At 42.2% G+C, this 22598-nt stretch overlaps 2 protein-coding genes across 3 annotated transcripts; both read right to left on the bottom strand.

Annotated features, from left to right (window-relative positions):
• Window positions 1–1904: 1904 nt before the first annotated feature.
• tpbg1b (trophoblast glycoprotein 1b) lies at window positions 1905–5817 on the bottom strand. Of its 2 annotated transcripts, XM_084919482.1 has the most exons (3): window positions 5138–5817; window positions 4007–4852; window positions 1905–2181 (listed from the first exon to the last, which is right to left on the bottom strand). In XM_084919482.1, exons 1-3 carry the CDS (start codon window positions 5389–5391, stop codon window positions 1923–1925), a joined length of 1359 nt encoding a protein of 452 aa, XP_084775608.1. In that variant the 5' UTR covers window positions 5392–5817; the 3' UTR covers window positions 1905–1922. The 2 variants fall into 2 exon arrangements, with proteins under 2 accessions (XP_084775608.1, XP_084775609.1); XM_084919483.1 differs by lacking the exon at window positions 1905–2181 and having other exon boundaries at window positions 3600–4852; window positions 5138–5804.
• Window positions 5818–8061: 2244 nt separating this feature from the next.
• On the bottom strand, window positions 8062–14659 carry tmem222b (transmembrane protein 222b). Its single transcript, XM_084919484.1, has 6 exons — window positions 14482–14659; window positions 13818–13902; window positions 12775–12806; window positions 12605–12701; window positions 12382–12512; window positions 8062–10069 (listed from the first exon to the last, which is right to left on the bottom strand). Exons 1-6 carry the CDS (start codon window positions 14595–14597, stop codon window positions 9982–9984), a joined length of 549 nt encoding a protein of 182 aa, XP_084775610.1. The 5' UTR covers window positions 14598–14659; the 3' UTR covers window positions 8062–9981.
• Window positions 14660–22598: the final 7939 nt, after the last annotated feature.

The following is a 22598-nucleotide window of genomic DNA, read 5'->3' as shown; positions in this document are numbered from 1 at the left end:
TGAAAACAGATCACTTTAACTGAGAACTGCCCAGCCTTATCCTCCTACAATAACCACATCAACGCTAAACAAAACTTGTGACGAGCCACAATCGAGGGACTGGTCCACGGCCAGCTGGAACACAGCAGAGCCCACAACAAGGCTTTAGGACACTCTGCTCTCAGGGTAGAGGCCCAGAAAAGGGGACGGGGAGGGGGATAAGTCACAGGGGATAGGGTGGGGGTATAAGGCCTGGCAGTCCAGTGCTTTTTCTTCTTTTAAAGTCGTAGTCAATTTGGAGATCAATAGAGATGCGATTATGATGACTTCAGAGGGCAGCTGCATTGTTGCCGTGGAATGTTTTACATAAGCGTTGCGTTCATACAAAACTCTGTTGAGAAGCATTTGTTTCTCATTTATCACGGGTCTGGGGACTCGTTGTGGTTATGCACCAAGAGGTTTTTGTTTGAATTTCAAGAGCATGAAGAATCCCATTGCGACATGCGGAAACACACATACACACACACTCGGTTTTACACAAAGCGGGGACAGAGGGAGTGTGCAATCAAGCACAAATCGAATCCATTTGTGGAGTTTAATAAGTTCAAACTGAAATTTCAGTCCTCGTCGCTTGTTTTGTGTCAGAAAATTGAAGCTGCGGTGATACTGCCGCTTATTGCGGTCTCTCCTTCAACACCTGCTTGGATAGTTGATGGTATATATCTGATATATATCTTTGCAAAGCGAAATACAAACTATTAATTTGCACCATTAATTTGTTTGAGGAAAGACCAAACATACACATCTTTTGTTTTTTGCAGATACTATGATGGCAGTGTGTATGCCTACGCACCATTCTAAATGTGCAGTTAGCTCCAGGCCTTGTAAAATGATAAATGGGAGGCCAGTTGGTTTTAATGGGCACTTGGGCCACTTGTACCAACTCCTCCTTCCTTGCATCCTCTGGCAAACACAATTAGCCTCATTGATCAAGTGAGCAACAGAACAATGGGTAAGTACCCCACTGGAGTTTTTAGTCTCCACCTTCACTGAGCAGACTTGTTAGAGATGATGGATAGGCAACATCTGAGAAGCTGGGCCAATGACTTCGCTGACCTCACGCCACAATCAAGATAGCTGTTATAGTAAAAGTCTAGCAAGACTAAGGTTTGGCGCACCACATTGGATCTGAAGCAGAGTGTTTGTACAGTTCAGTTATACCAAATGTAAATAATGACATGATCCCCATGATGGGAGAGACAGCTGTACTTGTCATACTATGCTAGTGGAGAAAAGTGGGAGTGGGGGGAGGTGGAAATGCCACTTTGTCTCTGTCATCACGCTGCTGACTGTTGTGGGTTTATTTTTTTATGTTTTTTTTTTTTTAACATGTTCAATTCCTCGCAGATGTGGCGATCGCTTTCAAGGCATATTCTCTATCATGGCCATTAAAGCTCAGTGTAATGGCGCCAAGATGTTCCCCGAGACAGCAGGCGTATAAAATCAAAAGCCTGCTGCGCTCCAGAGGAATAAGTGAGAAAGAAATCCTTTGAATATGTATTTTGCGCGAACCGCACGCTGCACGGGAACATAAAGCTGTTACACTTTTTAAAACTGCTTCCTCAAAAGAAACCTAAAAAAACAGCCTGTGGGAACGCAAGACATGGTGAGCAAAACTGAAACAGAGACATGATCTTTTAATCAGATACGTGCGGCAGTCTGAGGGAGAGGAGTAATTGGAGTAGTTTTTTCCCCCTGTTTTTAACAAGCCTCTCTTTAGCACAGGGAGTAATGGAGAGCGCCTGGATGGGTCTGTAAGTTCCTCTCTTTCCTTGGATTCCTGCTGAGGCAGTCTCCCACAGCCCATATAGCAAGCACACCATACATTTCTCAGACAGGCAGACTCATAAAAAGACAAAAAGGCACTGCTTCAAATCCACACTTTAATGAGTGAAAACGGAAGTAATGACATGCAGGGAATCATTCTTCTTCTCTCTGTCTTGCAAATTGACACCAATGACCCGTGGCCGGCTTAATGTCCCGGTTGTGACACGTTGCGTAATGCCAAATGAAAACTTTTCCCGGGATTTTTCCCCCCAGGAGGAGATTATTAGGAATGATGACACTTGAACAATAGCTGGATCAGAGCGCTCGACTTTGTCATCGTGAGTGAATCCTATTACGTGACAGCATAATGGCCATCTATGAAAACAGAAACAGAATGAGTGTCAACAAGGCGTCTTTTCAGCGCCGAGAAACAAAGCTCATTTGAGGCGTCTCGCCACCCGAGCCGTCCCTTTGTGCACGGCGTACGAGCCTCAATTGTTTTCTCATCGCCGAGTAAATGCCCGGCTTAATGTGGTGCCGCAGCTCGGGAGAAATGATACCTCCGGACATTAACAGTACGTTCATTTCTGCTGTTTGCATAATGCACAAGGTTACATTTGGGCTAAATGACAGCACGGACATGTACAACTTTCTAATGCTTTGTCATTCCACATGCAGTGAACTGGTTCCAGGTTATAAACGCTTCTGGGCCGCTATCAGGGGAGTATGGAGAACATCTTGATGGGATGAAGATGCTACTTTGGCATCAAACAAAGGCGAGGCTGTTTCACTTAACTGCAGGCCTCCTTTGCACCACAGACAGCTAGAAATGTGGGTAATAAACAAACTGATGAATGGCAGCTTGCCATCCGCTCTGTGTGTGTTTGTCTGAATTTGGAGCCTCAAAAGGCCTGAGAGAATCGCTTTTGTCTTCTATGAAGACGACAATGGCTGAAATAAATATGCTGTAAGGATACATTTTGATTTATTTGGCCATGCTGGATTGACATGCATGTACATTTATGTTTAATTTCTAACCCCCCACCGCATCATCAGCAGTCCACTCAAGTGTCAGGGGTAGGGTTTGAGCCCAGGGTTTGTGGGGGTGGTGGTAAAGTAACCGTAAACCTACCCCTGACCCTAGATGGTTACCGGTGACCTTCTGGATGTTAAAGAGGTGAACGAAGAATTATTGGAAAAACAACTTCCCCTAAAAGGACACTTCTCTCGAAATAAAAAACATAAAAGCCAAGAGCATATTCTTCTTCCTTTTCACAAGACTTAATGCCCTTAACTGGTCAGAGCAAACTGCTGAATGAAACAATGTAGCTGGTGTTTCAGAATCATCTGTATCTTATCATCGGAAAGAGAGAGAAAAAATCCCTTAAACAGAAAAATGTGGAGAGCCAGACCTCTCTTTCAAAGAGCCTCCAGAGCAGCCTGTTGTCTTTAAGGAGGGAGAGAGGGAGGGAGACTGCTTTCAGCGGCCTCGGGCCCGGGGACTGGTTCTCATCATTTTGATAATAAAACTCAAGGAACTGACACAAAGCGACATTTCATTGAAAAAAAATAGCAGAAGGGGGGCCGGAAGAGTTCCGCTGGTCTGCGTTGGATTGTCCACCCCTCCCTCTTATCCGACTGCCAAAGAGGAGCGGAGCGGTGATATTTTTTTTATTATTATTATTTTTAAGGAGAGTGTTTGGAAAAGCTTTCTGGTGGTTTAATTCCCCTCCAGCACCCTGGGAGGGAGGAGGTGGGGGTGAAATGGTTTAAAGATGAATGAGTGATTGTGCTTTAAATTCCCAGAGGTTTGTTTTAATAGTGTCGAGTTTGTATGGCAGCGTTTTGTTGCTTCTTTTCAAACAGCTAAATACTGAATGACTGTGCCATGTGGAAAACAATACCTGACTTTAGGCACTTGCTGTTACTTTTGTGGAGTACATAAAGAGCAGGAGCAGATATAAGAAAAGTCAGCCAGCATAGTCTTTTTGGAACAATCGTGCCCACTCGGGACAGCAAAGGAATAGCGATAGCCGATAACAGTGCATGCTTCAGTCACCATGGCTCAAAGGCTCTGAACATGTTGCTTTGTATATATTTACACATCTGTACATTTTATACACTTTTCTACTTATATATATATATGTGTGGGGGTGAGAAAGTCTGTCTCATCAGAAAATACAGCAAAATGTCCTCTCACACATCAGCGCTGTTGGAGACCTGTGATAACCTGGGGTCAGAGTCCATTTCGAAGCGGTAATGGTAGCCTTCCCACACCTCCCTGCAGGCATCTCGCATGTCATAGATGCGCTTCTTGATGCCTTTGCGGTTGAGGTAGAGTACAAAGAGGAAGATGAGGCCGATGAAGCCCAGGACTATACCCAAGAAGACATAAGAGGTCTGCAGAGCAAGATCTGCGGCCGCATCTCTCTCGTGGCATCCCAGAGTCATCGTCCCCACGGCAAGCAAGGACGTGTTTCTCATGCTGGCCGGGAAGGCGCACGCGAGGCTCTCGACGTCTCTGATGCGATTCTGTGACCTGTTGAGCCACTGAGCAAAAGGTTCAATTCCACATGTGCACGTGAACGGGTTCTCTCCCAGCAGGAGAGCAGCTCTGGGCAGGGAGTCCAGCTCTTGGAGGCCCTCTTCTGACAGAGTTTTGAGGGCATTGAGCGTCAGGTCGAGCACCTCCAGCTGCTCTAAACCCAAAAGGGTGGAGTTGTGGATGGCCACCAGGGAGTTGTTGGAAAGCCGGAGCATCCGCAAGCTGCTCAGGTAGGAGAAAATGCTCGGGGGCAAAAAGATGAGACTGTTGTCCGACAGGTCCAGTGCTCTCAGGGTCTCCAGGGAGCTCCAGTGGAGAGCCGTGCTCAAGTTGATCACCGCAGAGTGGTTGTAGAGGGCTCGGCTCAGGTTGAGCTCCCGCAGAGACTGGTTCAGGACGGCAAAGGCCTCGGGATGAATAACAGCCAGCTGGTTGTTGCTCAGATCCAGAGAGCGAAGCCTGTGCAGTCCTTTGAAGGTGAGGGATTCCACCTCAGAAATTCTGGATTTGAAGATGACACATCATTAGCAATCACCATCAAGACTGAGAGAATGAAAGCACATTTACCTCGAATCAAACCTGAAAGAAAACTGAACGTGGTCATTTGAACACAGTCTACTACTATGCACACGGGTAACAGAACTTAAACCAATGGATCGGTGCAGTTCAAGAACAATGGGGGCCATGTGAAGAATGAGAAACAGAGTTTTGTCACAGTTTCAGTCCTTCGGAGCTTTGCATTAGCACAATAGCAAAAAGCCCCAGAGCTCAGGGAGAGTTTCTTACCTGTTATTGCTCAGAGATAGGTTGGTAACATTCTCCAATCCTTTGAAAGACTCCGGACCGATCCGGCTGATCTGATTCCCCGTTATAAACAGATTCCTCGTGTATCCCGGGATCCCAGCCGGGATACTCTGCAGGTCTTTGGAGACACACTTCACTGTGTGAGCCGCCTCTGAGCACTCGCAGCGAGGAGGGCAAGAAGCGTATACGGAGGCGAGGAGCGCGCAGAAAACAATGCCCTGCGTCAAATCCAGCATGTTGGAAAGGAAAACAAAAAAGTGTCCGGTTAGAGAGCGGCGGCAAGAAACAGCTACAAAGAATACACGCACACGGGGAGAAACGATCAGCTTCACCGAAACATCATGATCACGAGCTGTCCCGGCCGGGAATGCGCCTTTAACTTTGGATCCCTGCAGAAAGTGTGGCCGGGAGGCTGGCTCTGATTTCCATGAGAACAAAAGTGAGGGTCGTGTAGATCAGAGGGGGTGTTTGATCCTTCGGGGCGTTGCTTCTGCTCCAGCAATGAAGTTAAAAGGACCATCGAGGAGTGTAGTTATCTGCGGGGAGGGGCTTCTCTCCGCCCGGATCTACGAGATCTTCCCCTCAGCCCTGAGCAGAGAGCGCAGGCATGAAGGATGGATGAGGAGGAGAAAGTGGCCGGGATTTCAGCGCTCTCTCTCCCTCTCTCTCTTTTTTTCTGCACTCAAATATAAATCTGAATGTAATGAATTCTGGACTTTAACAGTTTTATTTCAGAACAAAGAACAGGCAAACATACTCGTCATTCCCAGCTCCCCAGGTGGTGTGCGCTAAATGTGGGGGAGGAGTGTTTGGGGGCCAACCTTCAGCCTTTGATCCCCCCTTTTCTTTAACACCACGATGATCTACTGGATAATGAGACTTTTGGCCACTTGGCAGCTGAGTATGAAACCTGCGAGGACTTCCTCTTCTTTATAAATTTATTCCGACAACTTCCAATGACTACTACCTGAATGACTTCCGAGAGTATTTAAAGACGAGCAAGGCTCTCGCATATCATGACTCAGTCTTAAAACATCATCCCTCCTGCTGACAGCCCTGATGAAACACAGCAGTCACGACTGAATGATGCGAATTCAAGAGAGAGAAAAGCAGAGCCACAAATCTATAATAACTTTTATACGCATTAAGGCTGGAAGTCGGACACATTCAGAGTTCGCATCTGTATGGTCTGCAGCATAGAAGATATGTTGGGATTAGAGAAACAAAGGAGGGTTTTTGACATTGCAGACTGGTATAAGTGGATGGTGGCACTAATAATAGCATCCCAACTGTCTTTTGTGAGCGGTCTGAATCGCTGTGGCCACAGGTCTCCGCATTCCAGGACCCGGCTCCTGGATACAACAAGGCACCGCAGGAGGCAACATCTAAAACCATTCACATCATCCCCACTCAGTGTGGTATTCCCGCACATGGCCGCCCTTAAATAGGCCCAAAGTACTGCTGATCTTCACAATCTCTCTTTCAGAAATATACCTTCATATTTATGTGTTACAGGCGGCAATGTTGTGAGGCATGCCGGCTGCTCTCAAAAGGACCGTTCATTCCTCCACTGCCTTTTATGCCTCAAAGCGCGCCAAATGAGCTGCTTCATTAAGGACAGGTTTCACATTCAAAGACACCTTTTGCGGTCCGTTTTCTGACATTTAGCGCAATTACAGAACACCAAAGGGATTTTCACTTTACTCTTTGTTTCTACTGGGATTTTCCACAGACAGGTCCACAAAGTCTGCACCTTAAATGTCACTGCAGTTTAGGCATAATGAGCACATTTCCACGTTTTCTTTAAAGGCATGCTCCTTCTTGGACATAGCAGTGTAGTCTGCTCAGCTCAGTCATTTAAAAGAAATAGTTGACATCTTAGGGCATACATATGCATTTTTAAAGGGCTACTGACCTATTCTACCACTACAAATAAATGTCATTTTATGACGCAAAAAGCACCTTTCATTTAAATTTATCTACAAAAGGCCTCATGTAGGTTACAACTACACGTCTCATGTCCAAGTTTGCTGCGTTAATTGTCTTATTGATCATATTAGCCTTTTGCGCTAGTTAAATGGTTCTGGTCTTTGCATGCTCACTCAGGTTATTCATCAGAATTATTTTTCTCTAAGAAACAAGAGCCATGTTATGATGACTTTTTTTAAGTGAAGCTTTCATATATTAGTGTGTACTACTCCCTTCCCAAACTAGCAGAGATATAATTCACTGCTGCTGCCTCTTCAGTGCCGGCGAGGCATCAGTTTCCCAGACTTGGTGGCACAAGTGTTCCCGTTGCTCAGTCGTGCACTGGTGTCTCCTTCTCTTTTCACTCCAGTTACAGGCAGTTTGTTCTGTTCTGTCAAAGGGAGCAATACACACATTTGAAATCAACCATTTAAGACACATGGAACTCTCCCCTCAGAACAAAACAAATACTTTACCAGATTTGATTTTTTTAACTTTGAGCTCCCAAAGCTAACAATCCAGATCCCAGCTAGTTAAAGTACTCGCTCTTTGATCATCAAAGCAGTTTTTCAGCTATGCAAATTAAAAACCAAAAAAAAAAAAAATCTAATTATCTACAAAATATTAGAAAATAGTGTGTTATGCTTACACTGATACTTCACTGGAATCACTGATGATTTTTAATCAATTTTCATGTTACAATAGTCTTAAAAAGCAGCTTCCCTTTTCTTCCTGTGGGTGCTGTTACATCTCACCTGGTTGAGAAGGCAACTCATTTATACTAAAGGCTACTGCAGATGGCTGGGTTCGATTCTACCATAGAACAATTTTTCCTGTATCTTTAAAGTATTACTAAATAAAATGTTTTTATATTTTATAGAGAGCTGCCAATCTAGTTGGGATCCAGATTGGCCATTTCAAACACACAAACAGGCAGGTCTGGTACAATCTAATATTTTATTTATTTTCACTCAATTTTACCAGTGAATACAGAACATTTTAAAGAGATTAAGGGAAAGACTGAGTAATAAATATAGAAATCAATTACTAGGCAGTTTGCTGCAATGATATGCAGCCGATTATTAATCGAGAAGCGATAGCTATGAGCCAACCACGAACATCCCTCTCCAACAGTTTCACTCTCGCATGCATGCAATACACACATGCTGGCATGCAAGTGCATGCCCTCTCTAATGTGCAGAACACGCACAAACACACACACTCATCCAGGCACAGGTCTGCCTCACTGCCAAGCAGACAGTACAAGTACAGTAAAGAGGGCCATTCAAATCTGAAGAGTGATCAAGTTAGCAAAGTATATAAAGAGCACCTGATGTACAGTCTGATGTGTAAGTATTTACAGGCAACATGGGTGAAACACAGAACTAGAGGCCACAGAAATTCTGCTTCCAACAGGAGCCTGAAAATGGTGTTAGCCCTGGAGTTACTACAGAAAACCCCTTTAAGCTCACACTTAAATGACATCTACTTTGGATTATTGCAGGATGTTGGTCGGTATACATCAAAGCTTTGCGAAACAGTGCTGACATTTCACAATGACCTTCCAATCTGATCTGCAGAGGTGAAAAACAGCAGGAGCGAGCGACGCTGGTCAGGCGCCGAGGTGGAAACGGGGGATTTTCAACAGGGGTCGGTGAGCGTGAAAAAACCTGAGGATCCTGGCTACCTGCTGCTTCTGGCAGCACCGCAGACAAAGAGAGGGCTCAACACTTTTTTCCCTGTTTGATTGCAAACAATGAGGGGATTTGAAGCTGTTCACGACAGCCATGGCAACGGATTTTGAGTGCCAACCATCATGTGCATTTCGTTTTTAGAAGGAGGAGTCAAAAATGACCATAAAGCTGAAAATGCAAAGAGAGGTCGTTTCGAGGCACTGACTCTGGCTTTTTCTCGTAAAAGTCGAACGCAGCAAAGGGACAACAAAACGAAATCGCAGCAGGTTTCATACCTCTGACATCAGCTGGCTTTTCATCAACACCTTTAGAGTCACAGACAAACTGTTCCACTACCAAGAGACTAAGATATGGAAGGACACAGTCTGTGCTGGTCACACAAAAAGGCTTCTCTATTCTCTAATTTTCTACCACAGCCATATTCATTGAGGTTGCTACAATTGTTGCACTGATAGATAACAGTATCATGAGGTGATATGTGTAATGTATGTCCAACAGATCTGAGAAAATATTTCCCTTTTGAAGATGCAAACTCTTTGATATCCTACAGAGTAAGAAAATGCACAAAAACACAAACTGCTTTTGTGTATTTAGGTAGACGTTGCAGTGCTGTGGAAGAGCTACGTTAGGGTCAAGCATGAGATGCAATAGATTCCTGCAGAAAGGCAGCTAACTGAACTAACATGTCGGTGCACCCCGCTATAAATTTGGCATCCTGGAAGCACTGAATCATGGGATTACAATCCCAATCCGAGTAAAATCTGAAAGCAAGGCATGGATGTGTTTCCCTCAAAGAGTTCAACAATGTAGGTACTTCTTTTCAACTGTTTACTGTTACACTTTGCAGGCGGCAATGGCTTAAAACCGCCAGTCACACTTTTAATATTCAGAATCCAATAAATGCTTTTGTGTAGTCCTAGTCATTGCAGGCGATTATAAATGGACTTCCATCACTGGGACATTCTAGCATCCACACGGCAGTAAAGCCAGTGATCATGCTCGAGCCAGCAATCAGGCATGTCCTGGACAATCCTGTCCATCAATCTTCTCTCAGAGGTGAGGAGTCTTTGTTACTGGTTTCCCCTCTCCTGTGTTGTTCAAAAGGTCAGCGCCACATCTGACCCACGAGGGGGTTTCCACCATGTCCCTAGACTTGCTCCCAGGTCACCGGAGGTTGAGGGCCAGGGCCACTGTAAGGACGATGCCCATGAGCATCAGAAAAGGCAGCCAGGTCTTCAGAAAGCCTGCACAGCTGGAGAGAGATGACAGGAAAACCAAGGTGAGGAAACAAGCATGCGGTGATGTACACAAATACAAATCGGGGGAATGAGCTCTTATTTTTTTATGAGCCCCCTCCCATCCCAACCACAGCCCTTATAATGACCAGCAGAAGACAAGGGACATGGCATCTTCAACCTTGTTCTTCCTGTAGCTATGGCAACAATCAGTGTAGATGATATACACATCTTTTTTTTTGTTTAACCCTACTGAGAGGCAAAACAAGCAGCTGGTGTGGAAAGCTAAAAAACTAAGAGAAAAATAAGTTAATTAGAGCACAGACATCGCACACACTGGTGTCTGGACTTTTACAAGCAAAATGGAAAGTAACTGATGCCAGCCTCACAAGACATCTCTAAATGTTCTAGAAAGCAAGGGTTGCATGTACGCTGTGTCGGAGCAAAGTAGCAAATGTTCAGTTGATCACAGGGACGTTTAACGACTTTGTTAAGGGGGTCATATGATTGTAGGGTTTTTCTCTGTATGTATTATTGTAGGGTCTACCTTACATATACGGTGCCTTGAGGCGACTGTTGTTCTGATTTGGCGCTATATAAATAAAATTCATCTCTTAATCAACTTGAGAGGAAAGAAGGTCGATGATGTTAGCCATGCTTATGTTAAGCCACACTCAGCAAACTTAAAGAGTGTGTGTGTGTGTGTGTGTGTGTGTGTGTGTGTGTGTGTGTGCGCGTGCGTGTGCGCACTAGTATATATAGCACAAAGGGCTACACGTTTCTGTGGCATCTGTGTTAAGACTATCGGAATAGCATGATTTTTTTTCTTGAATTTAATCGACTAGTAAAAGCAGTCACAAGAAATATCCTTAGATTAAATAAGACTAAATATTGAGGCCGCTTTGCATAAGTAAGTAAGAGTGATTAAGTTATACTAAACAACCCTTTAAAATTTTAACGATCAAGCAGGTAGTCAGAGCACATTTTCAATTAAGAATAATTAAATTTAAAAAAAAAAAAAAAAAAAAACAAAACTTTGAGTGACTGCGACAACTTCAGAGGTCTCGCTTCCCGATACTTTCGGACAATTACTGCAGTTCTGCTGGGATGTGTAGTTTTTTTATTGTCATGCTATAATTTAAAGACATTCCAGTAATGTCCTATATACACTCTTATTATTTCCCAAGAATCAGGTCTCTCTCTCTTGTCCTGAGACACAACAGGTTCAAGGCATACCTGTGAAATTATGTCCGAACCCCTGGGATTCCACAGAGAAACCTCATTCACAGGCTTCAGCCCTACTTCTTAGGCAGGCTTTGAAGAGAGCAGCTGTGGAGTACAGGGCTTGCACTGTATCACCTTCTAAGGTAGACAGCCTTCAGATATCTCGAGAATAAGGATGGTAGTCACTAATACTATGTGCATTCCTCTGAAAGTAGTTCACGTCATTGCTCCCCGGAAGATGAATTTTTTTAAAAGGATACTGTTAGTCTGTTCATGCTTATCTGGAGCAAATGAAACATCCGAGTAAAACATCACTAGATCATCGTAACTGAGGTTAGATTTGGATAGAAAATTCATGTGATTAATAATTGTGTTTGTTTTTTTAGCAACAGTCTACAGTTGAGTGCCACAAGATGTCTTAAAAAAAAAAAAAGCATGACCTGAGCCTCTACATGGGTTTGTAAGCTTCCCCTGAATTCTTTATACTTCGTCAGGAAAACAGGAAACCGGTGTAGTGATTTATTGAACCATAGAAACATGCATGGAAATAGAGTCCATAAAGCAAAATAAAAAGTTTGTGTACAATTCTAACAAGCTTGAGAAAAAAAAAAAAAAATCAATCTTTGGTATGACAAAGTGAAGCTTTTGATCAAAATCATTGATCGGGGCATGAGCTGGGGACTGGCTGCTGTTAGTTAGGATTACTCCAATTTCTCTCCCTTCTCTGCTCTCTGTTTCACTGTATGTGCATCTCATCCCAAAGACAATATAGAGCACATAAGAGAAAAACAGAGCTTGTTGGCATAGCAAACCGGAAATGCCTCCAGACTGATCTTAGTTTTTCTTCATGCACTGTTACGTTTGATTCCAGTAAGCCAGGGAATTGCTGCTGACGTGTGGTGCAGTACATGCAGAACAATGCAGAATTGAAAGGAATGGATCCACTATGCAGCCTAGCTATTCGAATTCAGTACTGAACCAATATCAGATACACACCAGAGTACGTCATCAATAATTTCCTGTTGCACTGTTTGTCCACTAAAAACTCCACATCAACTGTTTTTCTGTCTTTTTCTGTCTCTCAGACACGCTGAGCTTTTCTTACCTCACATGCTTTCCGTGGATGAGAGCGAGGAGGCAGAGGTTGATCATGTTCCACGAGGTGCTATTTTCATATCGCATCAGATTCAGAGCCATTGCGACATGCGAGTGGCAGTTATCACAGCATAGGTTGTGCTTTGGAGAAGACAACATTATCAAGAATCATTCCCACTATTTCTTCACTTCACAGTTGAGGCAAAGTCATTCACACAAGACCACATATTTACCATCCTGTGTTTATACTCCTCTGAAGCGTCATGCACGGCTGTGTCCCAGGCATTGGAGCCGCTGGCGTAAACCTTGCTTACATCAAGCATCCAGTATCTGGATTTAAGGAGGAAAACAAACTTTATTGTTGTGTGTGACAGATTTAAAGAGACAAGTCGTATTTACTTACTTTGTTGGTTGTCCAAAAGCCATGTTGTCCTCCTGCAAAAGATGAAATATTTCTCTAAGTTACCCGTGCTCACTGAAAGCGGTTTTATGTTGTTTGGGGTTTTTCTTTTGGGTGGGGGGTTACATCAAAGCACTAAATAAAGACACCACCATTAGGGCAAAACTTGTTCAGCTATGTAAGGTTGAATAAGAGACATTTTCAGCACCCTAATAGCCGGAATATGTAGTTTAGCATCAATTTAGGAAATGGGTCTAACATCCTGTTTGTTAGGATTCACTATTGTGTTTGCTTGTTTGTGTATACAAGTCAAAATGGATCCAAGCTGCAAGCTCTCTGTACTCTTTCTTCTATTACAAGGAATAGTGTACCTTCAATTCCCATAAAAGAAAGTGACATTTCGGAATAAAAAAAATCTGAATGTTCCAAAAAAAAAAAAAAAAAAAAAAACACAAAACAAAGAATCTGTTAAACGATAGTCTGACAACACAAAAGTGCAGCAAAACAAAGCTCTCTTTAAGAATTTCTACAGCTGCAAAGACAGAACGTTTTCTGACACACAAGGCAAACATCGCTATTTTTGCCACAGCACAGCATAATCCAGCGGTGGCACTGCAAATGTATGAAATTGCTCATGAGATTACTGGGAGAGTACTTTGTAGCACTAAAACCACACTTAATTAATGACTTCCTACACTACTGTGAAACAGTCTTACTGGTCCTACTGGAAAACCTAGATGTCCCACATTAAAACACAATAGCGCTGTGCCTTCATTTGCTCATACTGCACAGTGTATGTATGTAGATGTACAGCCATCTATTCATTTCTATTTTTTATTCTGTGTCAGAAGTGAGAAATACTGGATTTAAAGGCAACAGGTTGCAAGGCACAGCATGTCTGATTTTTATTGGACCCTTTGTTAAAACTAACAGTGAGCTCTTTATGCTCATATCTATCACGAACAAGGGCATTTTACCATAGTAAATCTAGCATAAAAGGCTAAAGGATTGTTTGTGAATGTTGCAGAACTTCAGTCAGTACTCACTGAAACAAAGTAAGGCCCAGCAAAGTCCCGGATGACTCCAGTGGAAGTGCAGATACCCATGTGACCAATGAAGGGAAACAGCCATCTGAGAGAAACAATAACAAACAAACAAACAAACATGCAAAGTTACCATCACTACATTGAAGTACTATTTAAGAGGGCCTGACAGCAAAAGTTGAGATTAGACAAGCCAATACAAACACACACTTTTGATTAGTGTATTATTTACTAGTAATATCACTGAAAATAAAGGCGATAGTATGAGTTTTAAAGCAACTGCGTTGTGATATTCAAAGTTTCAGTAAGATATACTTTCGCAGAACTATAACACTGATGACCCAAAGTCCTCAACGGCTGACTTTAAGCATATCATTTAATAGCTGGCATGTTTACCATTTTGTTTGCTTCGTATCGGTGATCCAAATATCTGCATATTTATATTTATACGTACAAACATCTTCAGTTTAAACCGTGCTCATTAAATGTAACCGTTCTTCGTGCACAGCTGTAACTTAGACATTTGTTAGCAGCGAAGATAATCTAATATAAATCGTTTTGGAAGAAGGGCAGCAACAGGAAGGTACTGTGCGTCTGCTAGCTAGCTAAGCTACAGCTGTCACCTCGTGCGATTTCTGGAGCATTTAGCCAAAAAGCGATAACTCACGATAACACGGGGATAGGTGTCCACACTATACAGTAAGGATAGCGACTGGCCTCCGGGTTAATTTTCTCCGAAGCTATGTGGTAATTCTTCATGCTCTCTTTTTCAACATCCGCCATCACCAGCTGTGGACTATGAACTTCATTTGTCCCACCGCGTCAAGCTACCCGGATACTCAGGGGGAAAAAAAATCTTACTGTCAAAATAAAACACTACATCTACTTTTAGTTTGGCAAACATCGTAAAGACGGCATCAGTATCAACAGATATGCTAAATTCACCGACATTATCGCCACATCTGAGAAAAATAGAGACAGAATAAAAGCGCAAAGCACTTTTATAAAAGTTACATCGTTTACTTTGAAAGGTTCAACCAGAAGCGCCTTCTCTTATTTGATGAGACTTCACTTTACTATCCTGTTGGATTCGTGACAGCAGTTGTTTCCGGGATACTTGTATGCCTATGAGGAATCAGTCAGCAGTGGGATACGTGTGTGCTTGCATACAAAGTAAGGAAAGTTGTGTTTGGTCGATTATTTGTTCTAACAATGCTTCTTGGCAATCTTAATCTTATGCTGATGGAAAGTCGGTTTATTTCCCATTAAATGGTTCCACATTTGTAAGGAAAATGCATTTTTGTGAGTATGTGTATTACATCCATAAAAATAAAATAAAATTAAAACAAAATTAAAAAACAAAAAATCCCCCACACAAACTGGGATCACTAACTTTTCTGAAAATGTACAACCGAAGAAACGGGTATCGAGGAAATGTTTCTGTTTTTATTCCATTATTATTTCCTTTATTGACAAAGAAAACATTTATTCCTTTTATTTTTTCACTAATTTTCAAAGTGGATACAGCCCATAAGTGCTTTACTCAAGAAAAGCTCCCTGGGTTGTCCTTACAGTTTTTAACACTCATCTGAGAGCGGGGTGTGGGCAAGAGGTGCTGAAAGGAGGAAAAAGAGGTGGTCGTCAGGGAAACCAAGATAATAAAAGCCGAAGAAGATAAGAACGCGTGCGCGCATGTGAAAACCTATAGTATTAAGGTTATAAAAACATGTAAAGGCTTAATTTTACACTTAACACAAGCTAATTATTTAATCCTACACAATGGGAAATGGTATAGCTAGCTCCCATGGTCCCTGTTTCTCATTCTTATGCCCCTCTGCAGCCCCTAATCTCCTCAGTGTGTTCAGCTGTTGCTAATTGGCCACACCTAGTCAAGTGTGGATAAAAGCATAGCTGAGGCAGGCTTTCAGGGGAGGCTCGCTAGCCCATGTCTTGGTAGGACCAGCTATTTTAGCCAACTTGCAACGCATTTTAAGATAGAACCTCTTCTCACCTAAATTCTGGTGTCCGTCTCCTTATTTATGTTGCGGCTTTTGAGCCGGGTCGTAACGCTCATGAAAATGCCATAAAATGTCAATACTTGGTAGGAAGAAACAGGTAGACGTGTGGACACGTTTTGCATTTGATGTCAAGGAAAGTAAGATGCTTTGAAAACTGTGTGGATGACTCTCACTAGTAAAAACACGACAAACTGTTACACCTACACTGTTAGTCAACTGAAACACTATAATCTTATGCTATTTAACTGAGTAAAACTATAAGAACTTAAATGCCTAAATTATGACTGAAAGCTGTTTTAGTCAAAACACTCAAATTAAATCTAAGTTTTCCATCTCAAATTAATTGAGCCTGTGGAACGAGTTTGATCTATTATACAGTGTGTGGCTGTGGACAAATATTTAGAAACATCCTTCAAAAGCAGTAATAGCCAAACCTTCCGCTTAGAGGAGAGATATGATAGGGCAGAAACAAGACGATGATGATGACACCACTCCATTTGAAGGGGGCAGAGAAAACATTTTTGTGAGACTTGCAGATTTTCACTCATCCTTCCATGACCTTTTGGGCATATTTGTACCTGCTCTGTGTATCTAAATTACTTTGTAACTTTGGGGAACAAATACATCCACTCAGACTCTTTAAGACTTTGCCAACAAAAATTCCCAGTTTTGAGTCAAACAGGTCCGTTGTTATCATCCAAATTCAATCTCGCCACAAAGGCTTTAATGGAACTTCTATCCTGTTTATTGCAAAGGCCTTTATTTGTTTCCATGCCAGCGCACAGAAACCCTCCAGCACTGTGGAGGTGGAGGGCTCCAGCTATTGAAGGAGTTATCTATGGCAGTGGTGGAAATGGAAACAAAGATGAACCCAAGGGATCCACCAGGGCTCTCTGTACTCTATACTGGGTCCCATTAGATGTGACAGGTGATAAATTGTGCGAAGGGCAAAAACAAACTACTCAGCAAAAGCAGGCAGACGTTGATAAAGGAAGGCACACTGGGCTCATCATTGGGGAGCTGAGGGAATTCTCCGGCAAAATGCCACCTCGATTTCTGGCTGAGCCATCCAACCCAATTAGGCCTGGAGATGGGCTGCTTTAGGGACTGTAACTCGGTGACACGGTATTCTTTTCAGTCATAGGTTTGGAAAGTAAAATGTCAAGCATCCGATAGTTTCCAGTTCAGCTCCCCGGACAGTGGTTACAGTAATTTGCTGAAGTGGGGATATTGATATCTTTTTTTGATATTATATGAAGGCTCACATTTTTAGGTCTGTTTGTTTTGAGGGCTAAAATCCCAAATATCTTTGCTCGCTGCACACAGTATGTAGCACTTAGTTTGTTGTGATATGAATGACTGACTGAAGAATCGCTGGTACAGCAGAGCTTAAAGTAAAATGATGAGGGGGTCTAAAAGTGTTGTGTTTACTTTTAAAAAGACTTTGATATGAGCTGAGTATGAGATCAAATGCATTGTAGTTGTAATGCAAATCTTTCCTAAGTCACAATTTACACTGGATTAAATTAATCCACACTTCACTAAACACACTGCATCTTACTGCAGGCTTACTTAATAAGACCAGACTGGTAATGATGTTCAGGAGAAGGAGCAAATCCAAATGGCCTGGTGGAGGAGTACAAGTATCTGACGCTCCACAGCACTTTCTCACTTTCAGTACCGCTGCCATAAGGACACAAGCAGGAAATCTTCCATACCTCATGCAATAATGCTCTACAGTGCAACATATGTGAATAGCAGACTCCTCTGTTCTTCTGACAGTGACATCTGATTTTTTCAAAACTGAATCAAGTAACTCACTTAAAATTCAGCTTTGTTTTTTGTTTTATTTTATCATTATTTTTTTTATTATAATTATTAGTGCATACCCATATTATAGTACAGTTCGGCTGTAAAATAAAAATTATTGTAATGGTTTCATAAGGTGTTATTGTTGCATAAATGTAAATAAATACATAAAATTGTTGCCAAATGACATCATACCATCTGCTATAGGTAAGAGTCTTGAGAGGCCTGAGACCAACCTGTGTGCCTAGTTGTGTTGCTTAAATCCTGATTGTGCACAGGAATTGTTGGACAATGAAACAAACACACAGATTATTATAGGAAGATTATGGAGTGTCATATTAACAGTTATTAACAGCTACAAGACTACACAGCTACACACACACACACACACATATATATATATACATATATATATAATTATCAGCTGGTGCTTGCAAGGTTTGTGTTAATTTGAGTTTACATTTTTGTCCACTAGATGTCACACTATTCTAGGTTTACAGGAGTCTACTTTTTCTTAGTACATTATTAGGAATGTACTTCTGCTTTTGACTCTTTTCAAATTTAGTTCATATTCTCCTTTATACACAATGTAACTGCCATATTAACGTAAGTGTTTTTGTCCAAATCTATGTCTTCACTATGTCCGATATGCCTTTGAAAATGTTAGAATCAGCTTTAGTGTAGCAATGCAACAACTTTTCTCCACCCTTACAAATGATTTTTAATAAAATAAAAGTAGCAAGTATCAATATAACAAAATAAACTCCAATGTAACAGCATCAAAAACAGACAATGTCAACGTTAACTGAGAGAATGTTAGAGCGTGGGGGAGAAAAGTAGAAACAGGGAGTATGTATTACTAAACGAGTGTGGTTAACAACAGGAAGTGTGCAAATACTTCTTTGAGAGATAAACAGTGAGAAGGAGGGAGTGGCAAACATTATAGTCTTTACATTTTTTTTATCAGCACACTTAGGTCTATATTTAAAACTGTGAAGAGGAAAAGGGTTACTGCTGATGTGTCTGTAACACTAAAAGACACTCAGCTTGCTCAAGTAAATGTAGATGAAATTACACACACATGTTATGGATGTTATGTGAAAGATTAGAGCATGAGTACAAATTTACAGTTCTAATACTGCTCAAGAAAACACATTTTTAATGAAATTAGAGACAGATTCTTTCTCTCTAACTAGAAAAAGTTGCATTTCCTGCAAAAGTGCACTGTGAATGCTGTGCAGTGGAATCTGAAAACAGCAGAAGAAGGAGAACTATCTGCTGAAAACACTGTGTACAAGCTGAACTCTATGCAGAAAACTGCTTTATTTTAAAGACTAGACTGAAGAGTGTCAAGAAAGCAGGGAAGATGTGCAGCAAAAGTCACATGTTGGGTTTGAACCTTTGCCACCGGATCTTACGGCGGCCGTTCATCCCACTGAGCCAAACCAGCTCTGGTCTCAAACGACGATATGATGAGAGAAAAAATGTGCACTGTGCAGAAGAAGCTAAACTGTGCTGAAAAGAGGTGAAAAAGCTGAAAATTGTGCTGAAAAGAGCAGAAGAGGCTGAAATTTGTGCTAAAAAGAGGTGAAAAGCTGAAAATTCTACTGAAAAGAGCAGAAGTGACTGAAAATTTTGCTGAAAAGGGGTGAAAAAGCTAAAATTTGTGTTAAAAAGAGTAAAAACAGTTAAACTGTTAACTGTAATAAATGTTGCCATAAGGGGGATTAAAACCTTACTCTCCTGCTCTGAGAACTGCTGCTCATCTCACTGAGCTAAAGTATTGCTCAGCCCAGAAAGCTAAACTGGTGATCACACTGATAATGTGGTCCCATTCAGCAAAATAGGCCCAAAAATGGCATAAAAGCTTAATATCTGAAAAAGTATAAAGGTTATGAGCACCAAAAGATATAGCATACATCAGGAGAAGGAGCAGAACAGTTTAAAGTTTGAATGGTGAAAATCGGCTGAAAACTGAGGGAGTAGTTAACCAGCAAAGGCCTGAGCAACTAGAATAACTAGAAAAAGTTCCATTTCCTGCGAAAATGCAGTGTGAATGCCGTGTAGTGGAATCTGAAAACAGCAGAAGAAGGAGAGCTATCTGTTGAAAACAGGTGTAGAAGCTAAACTCTGCTTTGTTTAAAAGACTACACTGAAGAGTGTCAAGAAAGCAGATTACATGCGGGCAGGGAAGATGTGCAGCATTGGTCCCATGTAGTACTCGAACCCTTGCCACCAGATCTCACAGCAGCTGCGCATCCCACTGCGCCAAACCAATTTTGGTCCCAAACAACGATATGATGAGAGGAAAAAAAGTGTGCACTGTGCAGAAGAAACTGAATTGTGCTGAAAAGAGGTGAAAAGGCTGAAAATTGTGCTGATAAGAGCAGAAGAGGATTAAAATTGTGCTAAGAAGAAGTGAAAAAGCTGAAAATTGTACTGAAAAGGGGTGAATCAGCAGACTTTCTGCTGTATAAGGGGGAAAAGAAGCTGAGGTTTGTGCTAAAAACAGCTTAAGAAGCTGGAATTTGTGCTGAAAAGTAGTGAAAAACTGAAAATTTTGCTAAGAAGAGGTGAAAAAGCTGAAATTTGTGTGGAAAACAGATTAAACAGTTGAAGTGTTAACTGCCATAAGCGGGATTCGAAACCGGGCCTCTTGGTATGAGAACGGCTGCTCATCTCACTGAGCTAAAGAAGGCCTCACGGCATTCTCACAATTAACTGGTGGCTCTGTGAATGTGTGTGTGGCGCGGGCGTGGTTTGGTGGCCCGTTGCAGAAGAGGGGTGACACAGTGAGCTCTCTGGGCGGCACGGAGGCATGGAGGCAACAGGTGTACGGGACTCTTTTAATGAGCGAGATGTCTTTTTGTGTGCCCACAGTGAGATGGAGCAGATGAGGCTGGCAGAGAGACGGAGTGGCTGCGTCCGAGGTGGGTAGCATAAACCGCAGATTATTGTAAAAAAATAAAAGACGTTAAGCATAACCCGTGTGTGTGTGGGTCCTGTGTCACAAGTGGTGCCGAAACCCAGTTGTGTGCTGTCATGTCGGGGGCCCCCGCCGGATCAGCCTGCCCCTCCCCGACGGCCCGCCCGCTGCCCAGCCTGCTGCCCAGCCTGCTGCCCAGCCTCCTGTCCAGCCGTTGCAGATTCTGGGGCAGATGATGTCCACTCCTCACTGTCAGTTGTCAGTAAACACTTAATCTGGATGATGAATCTTCACGTGACATATTACAAAGTCTGTATTATTAACTCTGTAATTAGGCGCCATTCTTCTTGTTTTACGGTGCTGTTGTTCAATCGGGGAACGCTCTCTGTTGAGGAGAAAAGCATGAATTTGTTTGTATACGGATTATCCATTGTTTAAATGTCCCGGTAGTCGAAAAGGAGGCAGAAGTGTTGAGAAATGCTAGGAGCTAACTGGGCACTAACCGTATCATTCAAATATATTGAATGTCGCAATGTTGGCAAAGAGAGGAAGTGACATAAGATTTGCGCATGCGGGATACCAATCGGGTTACCAGGTACGGATCGGGTAGCGACAGGTAGCGACAACGCTTCGTGGTCCCATGTATCCCACAATTCAAAGCGTGGCGGTGGGTGTGGATAATTTTGCTGCAAAATACGGCAGACGGCAGATGCGGAGCGGCCAAAGAGTAAACTTTCAAAAGTATGTACTGAATATTATGTCACTTATTTATGTGCGAATGTTTAATGATGAAGAACATTAAAACATTACTGTTGGCCACATCCCGGCAAAGTTATGTGACTAGTGATGATTGTACTTGCACTGTTAACTTGGTTTTAAAGCCTTTACTTCAAAATATACGCCGTCCAATAGTCGACCTTAATCCTACAGGGAATGTGATGATTTTATGGATAATTAAAGTCAGTCATATATCCACAAACACAACAAGCTGAAAGTCAGTGAATGCTGCAGGATCCACTGCACTGTTAATGTTAGCTATGTTATATTGCTGCCTCTGTTCGGTGGTGTCGAGCCAAACAGACTTCAACGTGTGTTTGAACGAGCTGACGGTTCACTCGTTAAGCTGAAAGAAAGATGCTTTAATCACAGGAGTCACACATGTGTCCACTGTAACATCTGGGAACTCTTCTTGTTTAGCACTCGTAATAACACAAACACTAAATCCTCCTTCTCTTGTGCTGTTTTGTAGCAGTGTATACACCTGAGACTGTCACCTGTCTGTCTGTCCTGCACTCTCTCTCTTTTTCTTTCTCTCTGATTGTGTAATAAAAGTATGAACATGTATTTATAAGTTACACTTGTGTTTGAATCCTGCAGCTTATCACACATTTGATTTCCATGTGTGACAACTGCAAGTGTCCAGAGTGAGGACAGACTGAGGGACCCACTGCTGCACATCATCTGTGAGGCTTTGCACCCCTGATGATCCACCAGGACAAACTCAGCAGTGTGAGGAAGAGGAGGAGGAAGAGCCAGCAGCAGCTGACAGATGGAAAGAATAGACAGACTGTTCCCTGTTTGTGAAGGACTGCTAGAAAAGTTTAAAATAACTAATTGTCTGTCCTGAATCAGTCTTATTAGGTAATGTTCAAATAATATTATCATTCCAGTGTTTTCAGTGTGGGAGAAAGTACTCAGGGCCTTCAAGTTACACACTATGAAAGGCAGCAACAAGTTTAATATTCACAAACCTAAAGTATGTATCAGCAGCAGAATGGACCTAAAAATAAATGCTTGTTTCAGTTCTATGAAGCTTTGAGTATTTTGGATTAGTAGTACTGCTGTGTTTGTTGCATCATATTGCTGTAATTGTTTATATGCTTTATATATTCTGAGGTAAGTTGATCTATAGTGTTACATCACATTCTATAAGGATGTAACAGGATGATCTATTCTGCTAAATGGGTCAAACTGGGCAGAAAGTTTGACCCATTTAGCAGTCTGTATTTGTATAGCGCTTTACTTGGTCCT

The sequence above is a fragment of the Perissodus microlepis genome, chromosome 22, assembly GCF_051167445.1.
Source record: "Perissodus microlepis isolate ML-2025 ecotype Zambia chromosome 22, ASM5116744v1, whole genome shotgun sequence".
Lineage (NCBI taxonomy): Eukaryota > Metazoa > Chordata > Actinopteri > Cichliformes > Cichlidae > Perissodus > Perissodus microlepis.
The sequence above is the reverse complement of the archived record's forward strand: the minus strand, read 5'-3'. Positions and strand labels throughout refer to the sequence as shown.